General features: G+C 28.8%; 1 protein-coding gene across 1 annotated transcript; it reads right to left on the bottom strand.

Moving 5' to 3' along the window:
• Positions 1-2,075: 2,075 nt before the first annotated feature.
• Positions 2,076-15,364, bottom strand: LOC137649229 (probable basic-leucine zipper transcription factor R). Its single transcript, XM_068382214.1, has 4 exons — positions 15,241-15,364; positions 14,215-14,502; positions 5,335-5,406; positions 2,076-2,542 (listed from the first exon to the last, which is right to left on the bottom strand). The coding sequence occupies exons 1-4, from the start codon at positions 15,362-15,364 to the stop codon at positions 2,076-2,078; spliced, it is 951 nt and encodes a 316-aa protein (XP_068238315.1).
• Between the last annotated feature and the right edge of the window lie 2,102 nt (positions 15,365-17,466).

Below are 17,466 nucleotides of genomic sequence, written 5' to 3'. Positions count from 1 at the left end.
TTACCCAAAGAAGCTGACATATTATTGTAAAAACATAACTATATTTATATGTTGTATTATTATTATTAAACATGTAAAAATTTTCATCATTTAATATAAAATAATTTTGTCTAATAATATAAGGTTGAAATATATCATAGACCGAACAAGTAATATTTTTTATATTCATTCGACTATTCAGTTTTTTCATATATATTGTTGGTTCCAATGAAGAAATGAGGTGATTATTATTTATAGTCCATATAATATTTTCGTTATTGTCTCTATTTGGACACGACAATGATTTATTTATAGAGGAAATGTTATATGAATTTTCAATTTTGAAATTTATTTTTTTAACTACATTGAATGACAGTTTTTCTGTATATTGTTTTTTTTTAATTTTTACAAGGCAAGTAATTTCACCATCATTTATAATTGGGTCACTTGATAAATTTGTCACCATACATTTATTTACCCCAATTCTTTTAAATTGATTCTTAGAAAATTGTTTCATGTTTGGGTCATATAGATTATTTTTTGAAATATTAAGTTCAATAGTCAAATTACAATCTAGATAACATGAATTGATATCAATACATACTCCACAGATAGTAAAAAATGGTATATTTTCTGGTAAGTTTAAGATATGATTGGAACTTTTTTTAGTAATTGGATTTCTTGACATCCAAGAGGGGTTATGAATATGATTGAAGATTGATATAAATGGAGGTTTTTTTATAGTACTCATCGGTGCCCATCTCCAAAAGTTCATTAAACAGTATATTGGATGAACCATCGCTAAAGAAAAAAACATTTTCATGATCACAATTGTTTTTTGTAGAAGAGATGGTTATGTTTTATTAGAGTAATGATCTTCTTCGGCTTATATAAGATATTACCTAAGTAAAAAAATGAATGGTGTTTTTGTTGATAACAACGATGTAAGCAGTATTAGTAGCACCAGCACCGATAGTTATGAAGAATCTATGAATGATTATGATTATTATTATGATTATTATTATGACAATAATAACACAAACAAAATAAAAAAAGAACCAAAAGAGAAAAATGAAATAGATTTTGTCGACGAATCTTTATTTTTATCAACGTCTAAACGAAAAAATGAAATTACCAAAGATTATCATAGTAAGTCACAGGAAACACTGACGAAATTTTCATCGCCACATAATAGTTTTTGGTGGGACCAAGATGACATACCTATATCACCAAATATAAAATATAATCATGACGATAATTATTAATTTCCTTCTGTGAATATTAATAATTGGGCACCACAAAAAAAAGAAATTCTAAATGTATTAGACATATATAATGCAAATTCTATTATCTATAATGCAAACATTATAATTTTTAAGAAAATTTGTGAAATGTTTGATGAATATAAATCAAGTTCTATAGAGAACTTAAAAGCATTTTATATGGACATAATATTTACCATTATTGAAATGCTTGAACAATTAACGAGAATACAACCTAATCGTCATTATAATTTTCCGAAAATCTTTGCTACTACAATCTTAAAATCAATTCAAAAAAATTTGACTATTCGTAAACATAAAGACATTATTCAGTTAAAAGCATTACGCTCGTATATCTCAGACGCTGAAAATTATTTGACATATCAAGGCAAGATTTTATTAGATTGCCTATATCAAATAATTTTTATTTCCAGCCGTTTAAATTTTCACGAAAGTGCAATTAAACAATGGTCTATGCCTTCACGACTCAGCAAACATACCGACAAACAAATAAGAGAATATAGTAATTTTGTTGATATAATCATTTCAAACTTTAAAAACATGGATGTTATATATCAAGTTATGAAAGTCACACAATAAATTTCACCATTCTTTTGTGTTGTTGTTTTTATTTGTTTGGTGTTTTAAGAGAAAACTTAAAAATAATGATTCTTATCCTCATATTCAATTGTTTTTAGTTGATATAATAGAATTATCTTTTTTTTTAATTCTACAATAGATGATGATGATGACGATAATTTAATAACATTTTATTTTACTTTCTATTAAATGTCATTATATTAAAAAAATACATGCTTGGATGGATTTATTTCATTATAAGTTATAATATGGCATAAAAGCATTATTTAGTGTGTTATCTATATTCGCAGAATTTTCAAATGGACGAAGTATAAATTGTTGTTGGGGCGTTGGTGAAGGAACGAAGGATAATGATGTAGATGGAAGAGTTATATCTTCTATAACCATATAACCATTTTCGTCTACTTCATTTTTTGAAACAACGGGGAACCTTGTCATTTTTATTTCTCTTTCTTCTTCGTCTTTCTTCCCTCTAATTATTTTGGGTGGTTTTTGTTGTTGTTGTTGTTGTTGTGGTGGTGGTGGTGGTGGTGTTGACAGCGGCGGTGGCGATGGAAAAAATGAAGAAACGTGGGGGGAAAGGCAAGGGGATAGTGGGGGGGTTGGCATACACGAAGAAGAGGAACGCGATTTAAAGGAAAGGGTCTTACGATTATTGTCTGTTTGATTCATATCAACATAAAACACAGAAGAAGCTTTATCTGGGGAATGAGGATTATTATTATATTGAAATGATGAAAAATATTTGGGGGAACCAGAAACAGCAACACGGGGGGTGATACAACAATCATTGTGGGTGGGGGAGGATGGAGTTGGTAATTGTTGGGTCTCCAATTGATTTATAATAGATGATTTGTTATATTTTTTTTGTTTTTTCAATTTTTCTTTACTGACAAAAAATCTAGATTTTGGATAATTAACCAAAAATAAAATAATCATAGTAAACATTAATACTGCTTGCACCATCAAACACAACAAACAGAGATAGAAAATATTTTTTATCCAGAAAGGATAGTCTGTAATATCATTGGTTTTGTTTTCTAAATAATTATAATTGTTGCGGTTCCAAACATTTTCATTGCATAATATTATTGGTATCAATTTTGTATTGCACATTGATAATTCAAATGGGTCAATATTAAAAAAAGATGATTTATTTTTTTCTTCTGTAATGATCAGATATTGGCTTTTAGAAAAATTTCCTTCTTTGTTTTTATATAGTTTGAAATGATGATCCTCCCCTTTAATTTTAATAGGGATTTGAACAAAAAAGAGAAGCACGGTATTATTAACCCTTCGAACAAATGTCTTTGAAAATGTATAATATAATAAAAATTGGTCTGGATTTGGAAATGCTCGTTTTTCCACGCATATGAAGTAAAAATTTTTTCATTTCCACAAATGGTAAAAAAAATGAAGATACACGTCCGTTCATCATAATGTTTACTTCATTGATGAGTTGGTATACATGAGTGATTGTTTGTTGAATAGAAAAATATAATACATTTGCATCTTTATATGTTGTTAAATTTGAACAAGGTAGGCCCAGAAGAACATTAATTTTTTCTATGTTATCAAGCACCAAAGACCCAAAATCTGAAAATGATTTAGAAAATAATATATGTCCAGGATAATTTGGAAATTCCACCCACCCCCTTTCTTTGCTTGATTGTTTTATATAATCATATTTTTCATAATGATTGAAAATCAAAGTTTTATCATCGCCACCATCAAACCCGCGATTAACAACGTCTGTGCCATTAATAGTTATTATTAAATTATTCAAATGATTAATTTGCCTTTCAAATTGGGAATATGTTATAAAAGAGTTGTTTAATTTACCTTGACATTTTTCTAGTTTATTTTTTACGTTATCGGTTAATCCGGCAACCAAGTTATTAATATTATTATTATTGTATGGTATTATTAGGAAGTAACCGTTATCATCGATAAAAGTTACATTTCCTAGATACTGAAAATTATTATAATTTTCTTCGATATATTTTAAATAATTGTAATCTTGCTGTTCACTGTCATCGTGACACGTATTCAATGCAATGTTATTTGATAATAATAACAATACAAATAGTATAAAGGCGTGGTCTAATATTCCCTTTCTTTCAGACATTTTTTATAATCATATATTAATGTTTCAATTTTTTAATTACCAAAATTTTCAAACTATCATTTTCAAAAAAATTATAATAAATGATATTAATTTTCATTAGAAACAAAAACTGCGACAATTGCCACCCAAAACTGATATACTGTGCATGTATAAACCAATCAGTCAGTATGAAATGAAGCGCCAGCTCATCTATTTATATTATTCTGATATTGAATAACTAGCAAAAAAAATATATAGACAAAAATAAAACGTAGTTATCCACCCAATAATACTAAATAGGACATACACACCTTTTTTTATATTAAAAAAAATTCAATTTCTTTTATAAAGATAAGAAGACACTTTTATTACATGCAGTGGTTTTGATTTGTGATATAATCATATATGTCAATTTTTTTGTTTTTAAATGCTTCATATGTAGTTGTAATTTTTTCAATTAATTGCTCTAATAACAGAAAATTTTCCTGTTTAGCCTTTTCATTGTTCATGAAATATAATTTCAACAATTCAAACAAAAAATGTAATAATATTGTGGTATAACAAAGTTCTGTTCCATTTTCATTATCATTTTCAATTTTTGAATCTGTGTTGGTGGTGAAATCAAAAAATTTGTTTATATTTTGAGCTTTTAAAATTATTTCCATGAAATTACAAGCATTAACTAAAAATAACAGTTTCGTATCGGCCGAAATATTTTGTTTGGGGTTTTTAAAAAAACCATCAAATTTATCAAAAATATAATCTTTATCCTTTTCCCCAAGAAAGTTAATATTATTATTGATTAGAAAAACCAGTTCTTCCTTTTGATTAACATTCAGAAAACATTCGCAAATAAAATTACATATTATTATTAGTTGCTCGGGAGGATTAGAATTGTAGATGTGTTTGAAGTTTTTGTAATATTTTTCGCTTTCCTTAGTCCAAAATCCTCCTTTTTTAAATGGTTCAATCATATAACGTTCAATATCACATAAAACGTCTTTTGCTCGTTCATTTTCCTTTGAATTCATATTTTTTTTATTTAGAGTGGAAAACCACCAAGATGTTTTTGTATTAATAGTTATCAGCCTTCTTACTTATATAACATTTTATATATATTATATTGAAATATATATATATAAAGTATATACGGCAATGAATAGCTAAATTCAAAGATTTGTGGTTATCACGATAATTTATTTAAACCCCCAAAAATACAATACAAATATTTATATAAAACAAAAATAATTGATATACAATAAATATAGGAAACATAAAAATGTCAAAAAATAGGACGAAGAATGATAAAAAGAAAGGCTGTTATACTACACATAAATAAAAAGTTTGACATGTTCAATTCTATCATTTTCCCGGTAATACTATTACATTTGACACAAGTTGCTCTTTTCATATAATCAATAATCAGTTCTTTGTCCATATCAGGTTGATTAAAGGACACTGTTATAAGATTTTGGGAGTGTTTACATTTTACACATTTCAAAGTATAATACACACGATATCTTGTTCCACCAACGAATATTGACCGACAAACATCGACAAATAAAATTAATTTACTATCAAAATTTACAGCTGCAACATTACAGGATTGGAAACTCATATCAACAAAACTTAGTATATCATTATTTTTTACTAAATCTAATAAATGTTTATTATGCTGTTTTCTGTCGTGATTTAAAAACCTTTCAAAACTAAGATCGGCTGCAATATAAATGGTGGCCAAAGAATTGAGAACCTTTTCAAAATCTTTACATTTTTCTGTGGCTTCGTTTTTTTGGGTAACAGGAAAGTCCGCTTGCTTGATATTTTGGCTCATTTTTTTTTTGTATTCTGGGTGCAATGACAGAATACTACTACTACTACTACTACTGCTGCTGCTGCTGCTGCTGCTGCTGCTGCTACTACTACTACTACTAGGGTTAACTAATGCCAAGTTCTAAAATCTGTGTTACGTTTGTTTTTATTTATATTTTACCATAATTTAAAAAAAATTAGTTGCCGAATTATTCTTCGTGAAATATACCTATTTTATAAATAACCATTATAACAGAATAATTTGAAAATTAAAATGTTTTCTTACAGATGATATGAATAATCAATAATATTTTAAGGTGAAGGGTAAAAATTATTAATGGTCATAAAAAAATATTTTGTTAAAAATATCATCATTTTGTAATTCATTGAGTTTTTTAAATTCACTGCTCCGATTTTTATAATGATTCCATGAGCTCATTATTAGATGCTCGATTGGTATAATACCCTTCTCATCATCATCATCATTACCATCATTTTCACTCGTTATATTACTTTTTGTATTTTTGTCATAGGGTGGGCGTTTCGTTTTTTCTTCTGTGTGTTGATATTTTTCGTGGTTGTTGCTTGTATATTTTTCCTTTTTGATAGTTTTATTACTTTCATCACAAAGTTTTCTTTTTTTGTTTCCTTGGATGCAATTGTAATAATATCGTTCGAAAGATCTATCTGTTGTTAAACTTGAAGCTTTGTCTAACATGCAATATGCTGGGTGCTTATCCATATAAATCTGAGAGGCATATCGTACTCTAGTTAAAGCTACAAAATATAAATTCCGCAATAAATCCCAATGAGAATCCGTTTCTAAATCAATTCCCACTTTGTATTTTAAAGTTTTTCCTTGTACACTATGCGTGGTTAAAGCATAACCGAGTGTTATAGGAAATTGTTTGATGATTAAATAACCTGCGCCAGTTATGTGTTTATTTTTCAAATATTGCGTTTCAAATGAATGCCTATTTAATTTGACAATGCTTTGATGATTATCTTCATCGTTGTTATTATTATTATTATTATTACCAACCTCATCTAGTTTTTTTACTATAATGGCATCTACGTCATTAGTTTCATTGGTTAAAATTTTTAACACTTTTAAAGACATTCCTTTTACAAGTCCACTAGATAAAATATTTGCCCGGCAAATACATGTAGTTCCCTTTTTTATTTCTAACACTGAATCAATACCTATATTTGTGTATACATCATAATTCTTGGGAATTCCTTCGTCTATTATTGCTGGAATTTTATATATCATACCTTCTCCTTCCTTTTCTAATCGGTAAACATTTTCTTCGCGTCTTTTTTTGTTTGTGGCTACGATTAATACTTTTCTTGTGTCGGGGCATAATTTGTAGTCACTTAATGTTCCACCAATTTTTATATTTTCCCTAAAATAATGTATCTTATTTATTAGTGTCATTTTATCTATACAGTTTTCGTTTTCTAAAATATCACTAAAGCACGTGATAAATTCTTTAAATATACTTTCATTGTGGCTCGCAAATCTTTGTTGGGTTTTTAAGCAATGTACATTTATTTGATCGTGTTTTCCCCAATCAACATCATAACAACTCTTTAATTTTAATTCTGGTGATACGGGGGGTAATTGATTTTTACCATAAAATAATATATATATAGTTTGATTTATGGGAAACGCACAAAGTAATAAAGCGAATGATAGACTTGTTATTAAAGAGCCTTCATCTATTAAGACAACATATATATGGTCGTTCTTAAAATTGTGCTTATAATATTGCATTAGGCGTTTGAGACCAACGACTTCAATTATATTTGATATCAACTTATCAAGCGAAGAATTTTTAAGGTTGCTTCTTATTTCTTTTCCGCATTTTTCAAATTTCTCAGCCCCATTTTCATAAATTTTGAAGTTACCGATGCCCAAAATATCAAAACAAAAGGATTTAATAGCTTGATTAATTGTAATTCCCCTTTGTTGTAGCGCTATGTAATTATTTGGTGCTACAACTGTTAAATTTATCTTGTATCGGAGACCATTCCCATAAAATTGACAAAAAGCATTAATATTATTTTGCAAAAATGATTTTCCCGTCCCCGGGAGTCCGTGGCATGAATATATTGATAATTCATTAAATAGATTATTACATACCTCTTCATTATTATTATTATTATTATTATTATTATTATTATTATTTGAAATTTTTAATGCAATGTTATCCAGTGCTTGTATAAATAGGTCGTAAAAACATATTTGATCCTTGGACATGATACTTTTACATTTGTTTATAATTTTCAATTCATTACAACCCAAATCCTTTATAATTTCTTCAAGGGAGTTATATTTATTGGTTTCATATAATTGTAAAATTAACGTTTCAAAAATACATCACATTATTAAATAAAGATATAAGTAAATGAAATTAGTTTTAAAATATTATAATATATATATAAAAAAACTATAAATATAATTATATATTAAAAGCCAAATTGATTTAATCTTGTGTTTTTATGCATTTTTGTCCAGAATAATCCTTTTTAGAAATATTACATTTGTTCAATAACGTTTCAAATTTGTTTACATCCGTTAGAACATAAATTATACCGTGGATACCACCACCCATAGGAAATGTTGCTACAACACCAAAATATGTATATATATCATCGCGCTTAGTTCGAAAAACACACTTATATCTTTCATATAAATCATTTGTTTTATAGTCACTATAATAGTATACTCTATCAATAAATAGGGGGTGTATCTTTAACGTCAAGATATTAAAATTAATATGCGGAAAAGGGTCATTACTCTTCAAATTACCATCGCTATTATTATCAGGATCAATAAATTCTTTTAAATAAAATGATTGATACCATAACATCATCTTTATGTTTTCTTGTTTTGTTTCACTCATTTCTATACGAGATCGAATGTTTTTTTGATTTAACCGATGATATTTAGAAATAATATCTTCATCGTTAATGGAAGAAAAGTATTTTTTATCGTAAGTTAATATTATTTCTCCAATACAATAATTCTGTGGCGGTGGTGTATAATAAAAAAACCCACCGTAATATAACACTTTATTTTTGTAATTTAAATTCAAAACAATCCCAAGTTTATTAAATTCATTATTTTGGTGGAATAGTTCAATTTCATTAATATTATTGAATAAAAACTCAAATGATAATACTTCATAATAATACCAATATATTCTCTCATTCCATGGAATAGCAATTTTTATTTTGGCTACATTATTGAATGAGTCTAAATACCTGGCATCTTTAAAAAACTTATTTAAGCCATCCTTAAATTCACCTAGATTCATTTTTTTTATATTAAAAAAATATGGCAGATGGAATGATAAACAATGGTTTTCAAGCACACGAATTGGAATACATCGATTTAAAAGACCTAATAGATAACTTAAATTTTGATGAAGAATCATATAATGAAAATTTTCAGATTTTTGAAAACCAGATGATGGGCAATTTAGATATTGACGGTCAAACGTTGGATGAGACGTTACTACCAATTTATAATAATGATAATATTAATATTATCAATAACCAAGACATGAATATTGTAACGGATACGACAGAAAGCCACGGAGAAATAAATCAGCAACCAAAACTTCAACTATTAGAGGGGATGGGCATGAAAATTAATTCAACCCCACCACAACCAACACCCAAAATCACCAAGGGTAAAGACATGAATAAAATGCAAGAACTTTTTAAAAGTGAAAACAACTTAACAAATTTCCCCCCAAAACCTAATGGTGCTTCCAATGAAAGCAGCACTCCAAACCCCAACAGCCCCGGTAGTAGTAGTAGTAGTAGTAGTAGTATTAGTAGTAATGACAATTTTGAATCCTTTGAGCAACCACCCTTAATATATAAAGACCAAAAAAATAATATAAAATATCAAATTATGCAAACACTTCATGGCAACAAAAGCAAGAACATTAACAGAAACAACAATGAAAATAATTTACAAAATAAATATTCATTTCAACAACCAAATAAAAACCAATTACATTTAGAGGAGAATACATCAACCACCACTTCTATTTCTCAAAAAGAAGGAGATGAAATAAATTCGTCTTTGTATAAACAAATTCATCATCAACAACAACAACAACTACTACCACCACCACAGAAGCAAAAACCCACACAACCCACACAAATGACCAAACAACCAAGAGTAATAGTAAAAAGAAAATTTGATGATGAAAATGACGATGATATTGTATATCCTTTGGATAAGAAGAAACCCAAAAGTGATTCAGTTAAAAACAATCGGTTATATATTGCAAAAAATCTATGAAAGATGATAGTAGTAATCGACAAAGATATTTTTATCCTAATCATGTTGCTTTATCATCACCAAAAAATAATCATAGTCCTAAAGATGGTGGAACCGAGTATTATCTATTTAAGAGATCGACAAAAAATACTCCCACACAATTATCTAGTTTATAGGTAATTTTTTCAGTTTAACATATAAGAATATTTTCTCTTAGGGAAAAAATAAGAAATAAATTTTTCACATCAATTTTTTTATTAATAATAATAATACATAAATTATTATAAATAACAATAATGACTTTATTTAATGATAATGATAATAACATAAACATTTTTTAAATAAATATACATACCCCAAATACCACAATTAAAAAATAAAAATGAAACAATTAAACAATAGAGCTCTTCTTTCTTCTTGTATAATACTTTTTGTGATTGTTCTCATTCTGGTCACTGTCATTAAAAAAAATCATTTTTACATAGAATTTTATTTTTTTGTGTTTTTGTGTTATTTATATGACAAAGCCCCTTTAACCCTGGATAGGTACGGTGGGTCGTTTGCGACCCCGAGCGTCAAAAAAAAACAGGTTTTTCTCACGTGACTCACCCCCGTGACTGAATTTGTGGGTGATCGACCTGCAGGAGGTGTCTCCCCTACACGCTCTAGTAGTGTCCAGATGTGCATTGCTGTAGCTGTACTCCTTCCCCGATTTCTGAGACGCGTCGGGGTCGTTCGCGTCCGAGTTTACCCTTCTAGGGTAGTTTGCATAATTATCAAAGTTATTACGTATTATGAAATTGTCGTAGAATGGTGCAACTTGTATAGGTTATCAGTTGTGGAAAGTCTTGGTGGATTGTTTGGCTACCATGTGCATGTTTTTTTTTTTAGTTAAAATGTCGTTCATCACCACGAGGACCATTTTACCGCGAGTGCCCCTTTCTCATTTTTTTTCATTTTTTTGCCAAGTCATTTTTCCGTAAGATATTGCCAAATAGTGTCGTAAAACTTTTGCTTGTTTAGTGTTGGAAAGTGTGTCTAGATGATCTGGCTACCCATGCATGACTTTGTTTTTGTCAGATACGACGTAGTTATTGGTATATTGGGTATTTAACTGCGGTTACCAATTTCTGTTTTTTTTTTCAATATTTGTAAAAATTACTACGTAGTAAGGAATTGCCGTATATTATTCATTTTTTTTTCATGTTTATGTGTTAGAAAGTGTGCCTTGATGGTTGGGCTAACACGTGCATGTCTTTTTTTTTTATCTGAGATGTCGTATATTAGAATGTCGGGCATTTTACCGCGAGTGTCCCTTTTTCCTTTTTTTTCATTTTTTTGCCAAGTCATTTTTCCGTAAGATATTGCGAAATAGTGTCGTAAAACTTTTGCTTTTTTAGTGTTGGAAAGTGTGTCTAGATGATCTGGCTACCCATGCGTGATTTTGTTTTTGTCAGATACGACGTAGTTATTGGTATATTGGGTATTTAACTGCGGTTGCCAATTTCTGTTTTTTTTCAATATTTGTAAAAATTTACTACGTAGTAAGGAATTGCCGTATATTATTGATTTTTTTTTCATGTTTATGTGTTAGAAAGTGTGCCTTGATGGTTGGGCTAACACGTGCATGTCTTTTTTTTTATCTGAGATGCCGTATATTAGAATGTTGGGCATTTTTCCGCGAGTGCCCCTTATTATTTGTTTTGCATTTTTTTGCTTAGTCATGTTACCGTAAGGAATTGGCAAGTAGTGTCGCAAAACTTATATTTTTATAGTGTTGGAAAGTGTTTTTAGATGATCTGGCTACCCATGCCTATTTTTTTTTTAGCCAGATATGGCGTATATATAAGTATGTGTTCGATTTTCCTGTGATTGCCATTTTTTCGTTTTTTCCCATTTCTTTCAAAATTACTACGTACTAAGGAACTATCACAGAGTAATATTTCATTTATATGTTTATTTGTCGGAAAATGTGCCTTGATGGTTTGCCTAGCACGTGGCTGAAATTTTTTTTTTCTGAAATGCCGTATATTAGAATGGCCATTTTTCCACGAGTGCCCCTTTTTATTTGTTTTGCATTTTTTTGCTTAGTCATGTTACCGTAAGGAATTGGCAAGTAGTGTCGCAAAACTTATAATTTTATAGTGTTGGAAAGTGTTTCTAGATGATCTGGCTACCCATGCCTATCTTCTTTTTTTAGCCAGATATGGCGTATATATAGGTATGTGTTCGATTTTCCTGTGATTGCCATTTTTTCGTTTTTTCCAATTTCTTTCAAAATTACTACGTACTAAGGAACTATCACAGAGTAATTATTCATTTAGATGTTTATTTGTCGGAAAATGTGCCTTGATGGTTTGACTAGCACGTGGCTGAATTTTTTTTCTTCTGAAATGCCGTATATTAGAATGTTAGCCATTTTTCCTCGAGTGCCCCTTTTTATTTGTTTTGCATTTTTTTGCTTAGTCATGTTACCGTAAGGAATTGGCAAGTAGTGTCGCAAAACTTATATTTTTATAGTGTTGGAAAGTGTTTCTAGATGATCTGGCTACCCATGCCTATCTTTTTTTTAGCCAGATATGGCGTATATATAGGTATGTGTTCGATTTTCCGGTGATTGCCATTTTTTCGTTTTTTCCCAATTCTTTCAAAATTACTACGTACTAAGGAACTATCACAGAGTAATGATTCCTCTAGATGTTTATTTGTCGGAAAATTTTGTTTACTTTTTTTTTGATTGAATATCATCAAATTTTTTTAGCTAAAATATTGTTTTACATTTTTTTTTTCGATTTTATTTCCCTTCAAAAAAAATTTTTTGGGTCAGAATTTTAATTTTATATTCGTAAAATAATCGACAATTATCCAGCAACCCACCATACAATTTTTATGCATATCCAATAATAATTAGATTAGTAAATAACACCTTGAAATTGACATACCCTTCCTACATTTCAAGTGGCAGATTAGGGAGTCTGAGTCAGTGTGGTTGGCGGCCATTTTGTGGACATATCCGAAGCGTAAGCTGCCCTATCTATATATATTCTTGTTCCCTATAGAATTTGTGATATTTTGGTATATTTTTACCTGCATAAATATCATATTATATATTAAATATATGTATTTTTTTACGGAATTTCTAAGTACTCAAAAAATTACCTTTAGATATGGCCCCTGATATAAATGTAATTTACAAAATAATGAAGATTTTTTTACATATTTCTATTTTAGGATAACATATGTTTATTCCCTAAAAAAATTAGCCACTTCCTATTTCATTTGGGTACCCAAAAAAATTCATGAAATTTGGACAAATTTTTTTGGCCAAAAAAAGTTACCCTTTTTTTCTCATTTCAGATCTTCACCTCCATGGGTCTGACTTCATCCAAAATACATCAAGATGTGTCCTAAACATTCAAGAATCAATTCCTATAAGGATTTGTGTATATATGTATAAACTTTTTTTTTATGAATTTTTATGTCAGGTCTTTTTTTTTTTCTACTTAATTTTTTAAAATATTTATAATAAATAGTTTTTCTGCAGATGAGTAGTATTTATCTATACAGTTGTTTTAAGCATTCATTGAAGTTTTTTTTGGCAAAAGAAAAAAGGAGGTTACTGCAAAAACTGATTTTTCAAGAATTTTTTTTGGCGTCGGGGTCGTTCGCGTCCGAGTATACCCTTAAAGGGGTGTCCGAGGACCGTACCTATCCAGGGTTAAACATACTCGTTGTGCTTTGCGGCAAGGACATTTTAGTGTTGCACATATACTTTGACATTTACAACCATTAAACATTGTCCCTTCTTCGTGTTGTACAACGGTCCTTAAAGGCATTGATGCCTTTTTAGAAAATAGAAGAGGAGGAAGAGGAGGAGGGGGAGGGGGGGGGAGTATTATTAATCTTCATAATAACATTTGTATTTTCTATTATTCTTTCCATATTTTCACATTTTTCAATTGTCGAGGGAGAAAATAGATTTTTAATTATAATATTCTTATTTAATGATGCAATTCTATATTTATTTATATCTGGTAAATATTCAACAATTTTTCCTAACATATTATTAAAATTCATTTTATGAACTTTATCAACTTTTGGTATATAAATTTTAACAATAGTCCCTGGGTGGTATATTTCTAAATTATTACTCTCAATATTATTCTCGCTTACCGTAGCGGCGTGTTTCATGTTGGTGGATATTTGTTTTCTCAAAATTCCTAGCCGCTCTGAATTATCGGAAATCTGATTTGATTCTTGGAGTGTGTCCATTTCTTCTTCGTTAATAAATTGTTCTTCTTGATCTTCTTCTTGTTCTTGTTCTTCTTCTTGATCTTCTTGTTCTTCTTCTTCTTCTTCTTCTTCTTCTTCTTCTTGTTCTTCTTCTTCTTCTTGTTCTTCGTTAATTCTTAATGAAATAGGGGGGTTTTGTCCAAATACTGCAAAATACGGAGTATATCCAATTGTACGGTTTAAAGCATTATTTTTTTGCATTTGTACAAACGGTAGACCCTTTACCCAATTTATGTTTTGATTATCTGCAATCCAACATCGCATCATTTGTTCAATATCTTGGTTGGATCTTTCAACCGATCCTTGAGATTCGGGGTGTCTGGGCCTTCCTTTAACAATGCTAATGTTGGGCCATATTTTATTTAATTTATCAGTAAAGTTAAATTCGCGTCCATTATCTGATTGCAAAATTTTTGGACAACCAATTGTAGTGAAGATATCTATTAAAATATTAACAACAGATGTTACATCTTTATTAACCAATGGTCGCAGAATGCAGAACTTTGTCAAATGGTCTTGATATTTTAGAATATATCTAAATTCACAAACATTTATTGTCGACATGTCAATTAAATCAACCTGGCCCCTCTCACCAAAACCATTTGATATGATTGGATTAGTTTTGTTATTGTTTTTAGATGAAATATTTGATCTTTTCTTCAAACAATTATTACAAAGAGAAATGAATAAATGAACTTGATACAAAGAAATATTAATTATGCCATTTGTTTTAAGATTATGTAGTGTTTTTTTTTCGCCCCCATGTCCACAATTTATATGAGATTTGAAAATATTATCCCATATTTCTTCTACTGGAATAAGATATGAAGAAGAAGTAGGGTAACGAGGGTTACTTGACTTTTTTTTATTCAATCTTTCCTTACCCGCGATAACTCCAGTTTTATAGTTCCGCAACAGATAATAAGACATGGCTGGTTTTGTACGATGATTCAATTCACTTTCTTTAATTATCCTTATATATTTATCCAATACTTCGTTGTTTACCATCGATCTAGATAGTATTTGTTTTGTGTTAGAATTTCTGGTTTCTTTCCCTCTCCACGAATACTTTTCTTCGAGCTTCTGATAGAAGATTTTCTTTTTTTCATCATAATTGGTTGGCATTTTGGTGTTGGGTATTTATCAATTTTTGGGTCTTCAAAATAATTCCATGGCACGTCGGGTACCTAAAAAAAAAATATACTTATATATATATATGTGTGTAATCACATAAAAGCAGACTACTCGTTAATACTTATCATACTTGTTTTGGAATTTATATCGCATTTTCAAAAACAATGTTTAACCAAAGAAAAAATAATAAAAGTGTCATAATCAAAAAATTATTGCGTGATAAAGTAATCAAATCTGATGATTCTGATGTTTTGGATTTTGAATATATTCCAAAATCATTCACCGAAAAAAATGGATATTTTTCAATAAGAAGACTAAGAGAAATTCAAAAAAATATTTTTGAAAGAACTTTGAATGAACTATATGAAAATTCCAAAGAAAAATTGGTAATTATGACCAATTCCACCCCCCGCAATTTAAAATTTTTTAAATTACACGACAATATTACTAAAATGATATTTCGATCAATAGAGGTTAATTGTAGATTGATATCTCATTTTGATGGAACAAAAACTAATATAAGCGAAAATGCACCATCAAATACAAACTTGAATAGAATAAGTAATATCAAATTTAAAGGAGACCTTCAGATATTGATTGAAAATTTACTAAATAGATGCCTAAGTGATATTTTGAGTGTTACTGATTATGACAAAAATGCAATAAGAATGAATTACGCCTCGGCGTACGTCCCGCTTGGTTGTAAGAATTATTGTACACTTCCGTGTAAAAATATAGAAAAAAAATAATGGAATCTGATGCAAACGTTTCCAACCTATTTTCATTACACAATAATAATTTAAAAAATTTATTTCAATCAAAAGATACAAATATATGTTTCTTTAAAAGACAACCCATTGGAAAAACATTTATTCCTTTTATAAACAGAAATAATAAAGAAAATAACAAAGATAGAATAACCAAGGATAAAACCAATAGTGATGATGATGATGATGATGATGATGATGATGATGATAATAGAGCTGATGAATACGACTTTTATTCTAACAACAAACTGAATGATCTATCTTATGAATATTTTAGTCAAGATATAAACCCAGAAAACGATTATATATTTGATAATTGTTATGTTAAAGCTACTCAAAATATGAAGGAAGATTTAGAGACGTCTATTTTAGGAATATATAATCTCGAGGCTTTTAATGAAAACGAAAATTTTTTGTCTAGTATAGGTAATAAATCGAGTACAGCACTGATGGACTTTCAGCTAGAAAAAATTGGTATCAGCCATGCTGGATTTAATTTATATCTAAATATAAGAAATGTAAATTGTGCGCCAATATTTTATACAAATATTACTAGTGAAAATCTATTACCTTCGGTTGATGAATATCTCATAAATGAAGTTAAAAATAAACCAGAATATCAAAAATATTTAATTGATAATAATATTGTCAAAAAAATTAATATTTGTAATTGGGTTATTAAGAATGAAATTGAATCAAGCGACGATGAAAAGGAAATATCATCGAGCGACAATGAAAATGAAATATCATCAAGATTTTGTATTGATAATGATAATGATGATGAAGAAGAAGAAGAAGAAGAAGTTTGCAGTCAACCGAAAAAGCGAAAGACCCAATAAAAACCTCATTATTTTTCAATCGACATCATTTCATCAATAAATTAAATGAATTAGTTCCAGTTCGATGGGGGATACACATAATTGTTGAACTAATAAAACTACATAGATTATCACGCAATTGATTTTCGGGTGATATTTTAATTAAATAATTCTTTACATTTTCAAATGTATATTTCTGTAATACATTACAAGGAAATTTCATTCCTTGGCGGTTGATTGGATTATATCGATTACCCGTCAAAATGCCCACAAGATGAATAAGAATGAGTGTTGCATTAATGTGTGGATTATTTTTTTCGATTTTTATATATAACAAATTACTAAGATTAATAATACTAGTGATGTGTCCTAACCATTTATCAACATTTCT

The sequence above is a fragment of the Palaemon carinicauda genome, chromosome 11 (genome assembly GCF_036898095.1).
Source record: "Palaemon carinicauda isolate YSFRI2023 chromosome 11, ASM3689809v2, whole genome shotgun sequence".
NCBI classification, from domain to species: Eukaryota; Metazoa; Arthropoda; class Malacostraca; order Decapoda; family Palaemonidae; genus Palaemon; species Palaemon carinicauda.
This window is presented reverse-complemented; position numbering and strand designations above follow the sequence as displayed.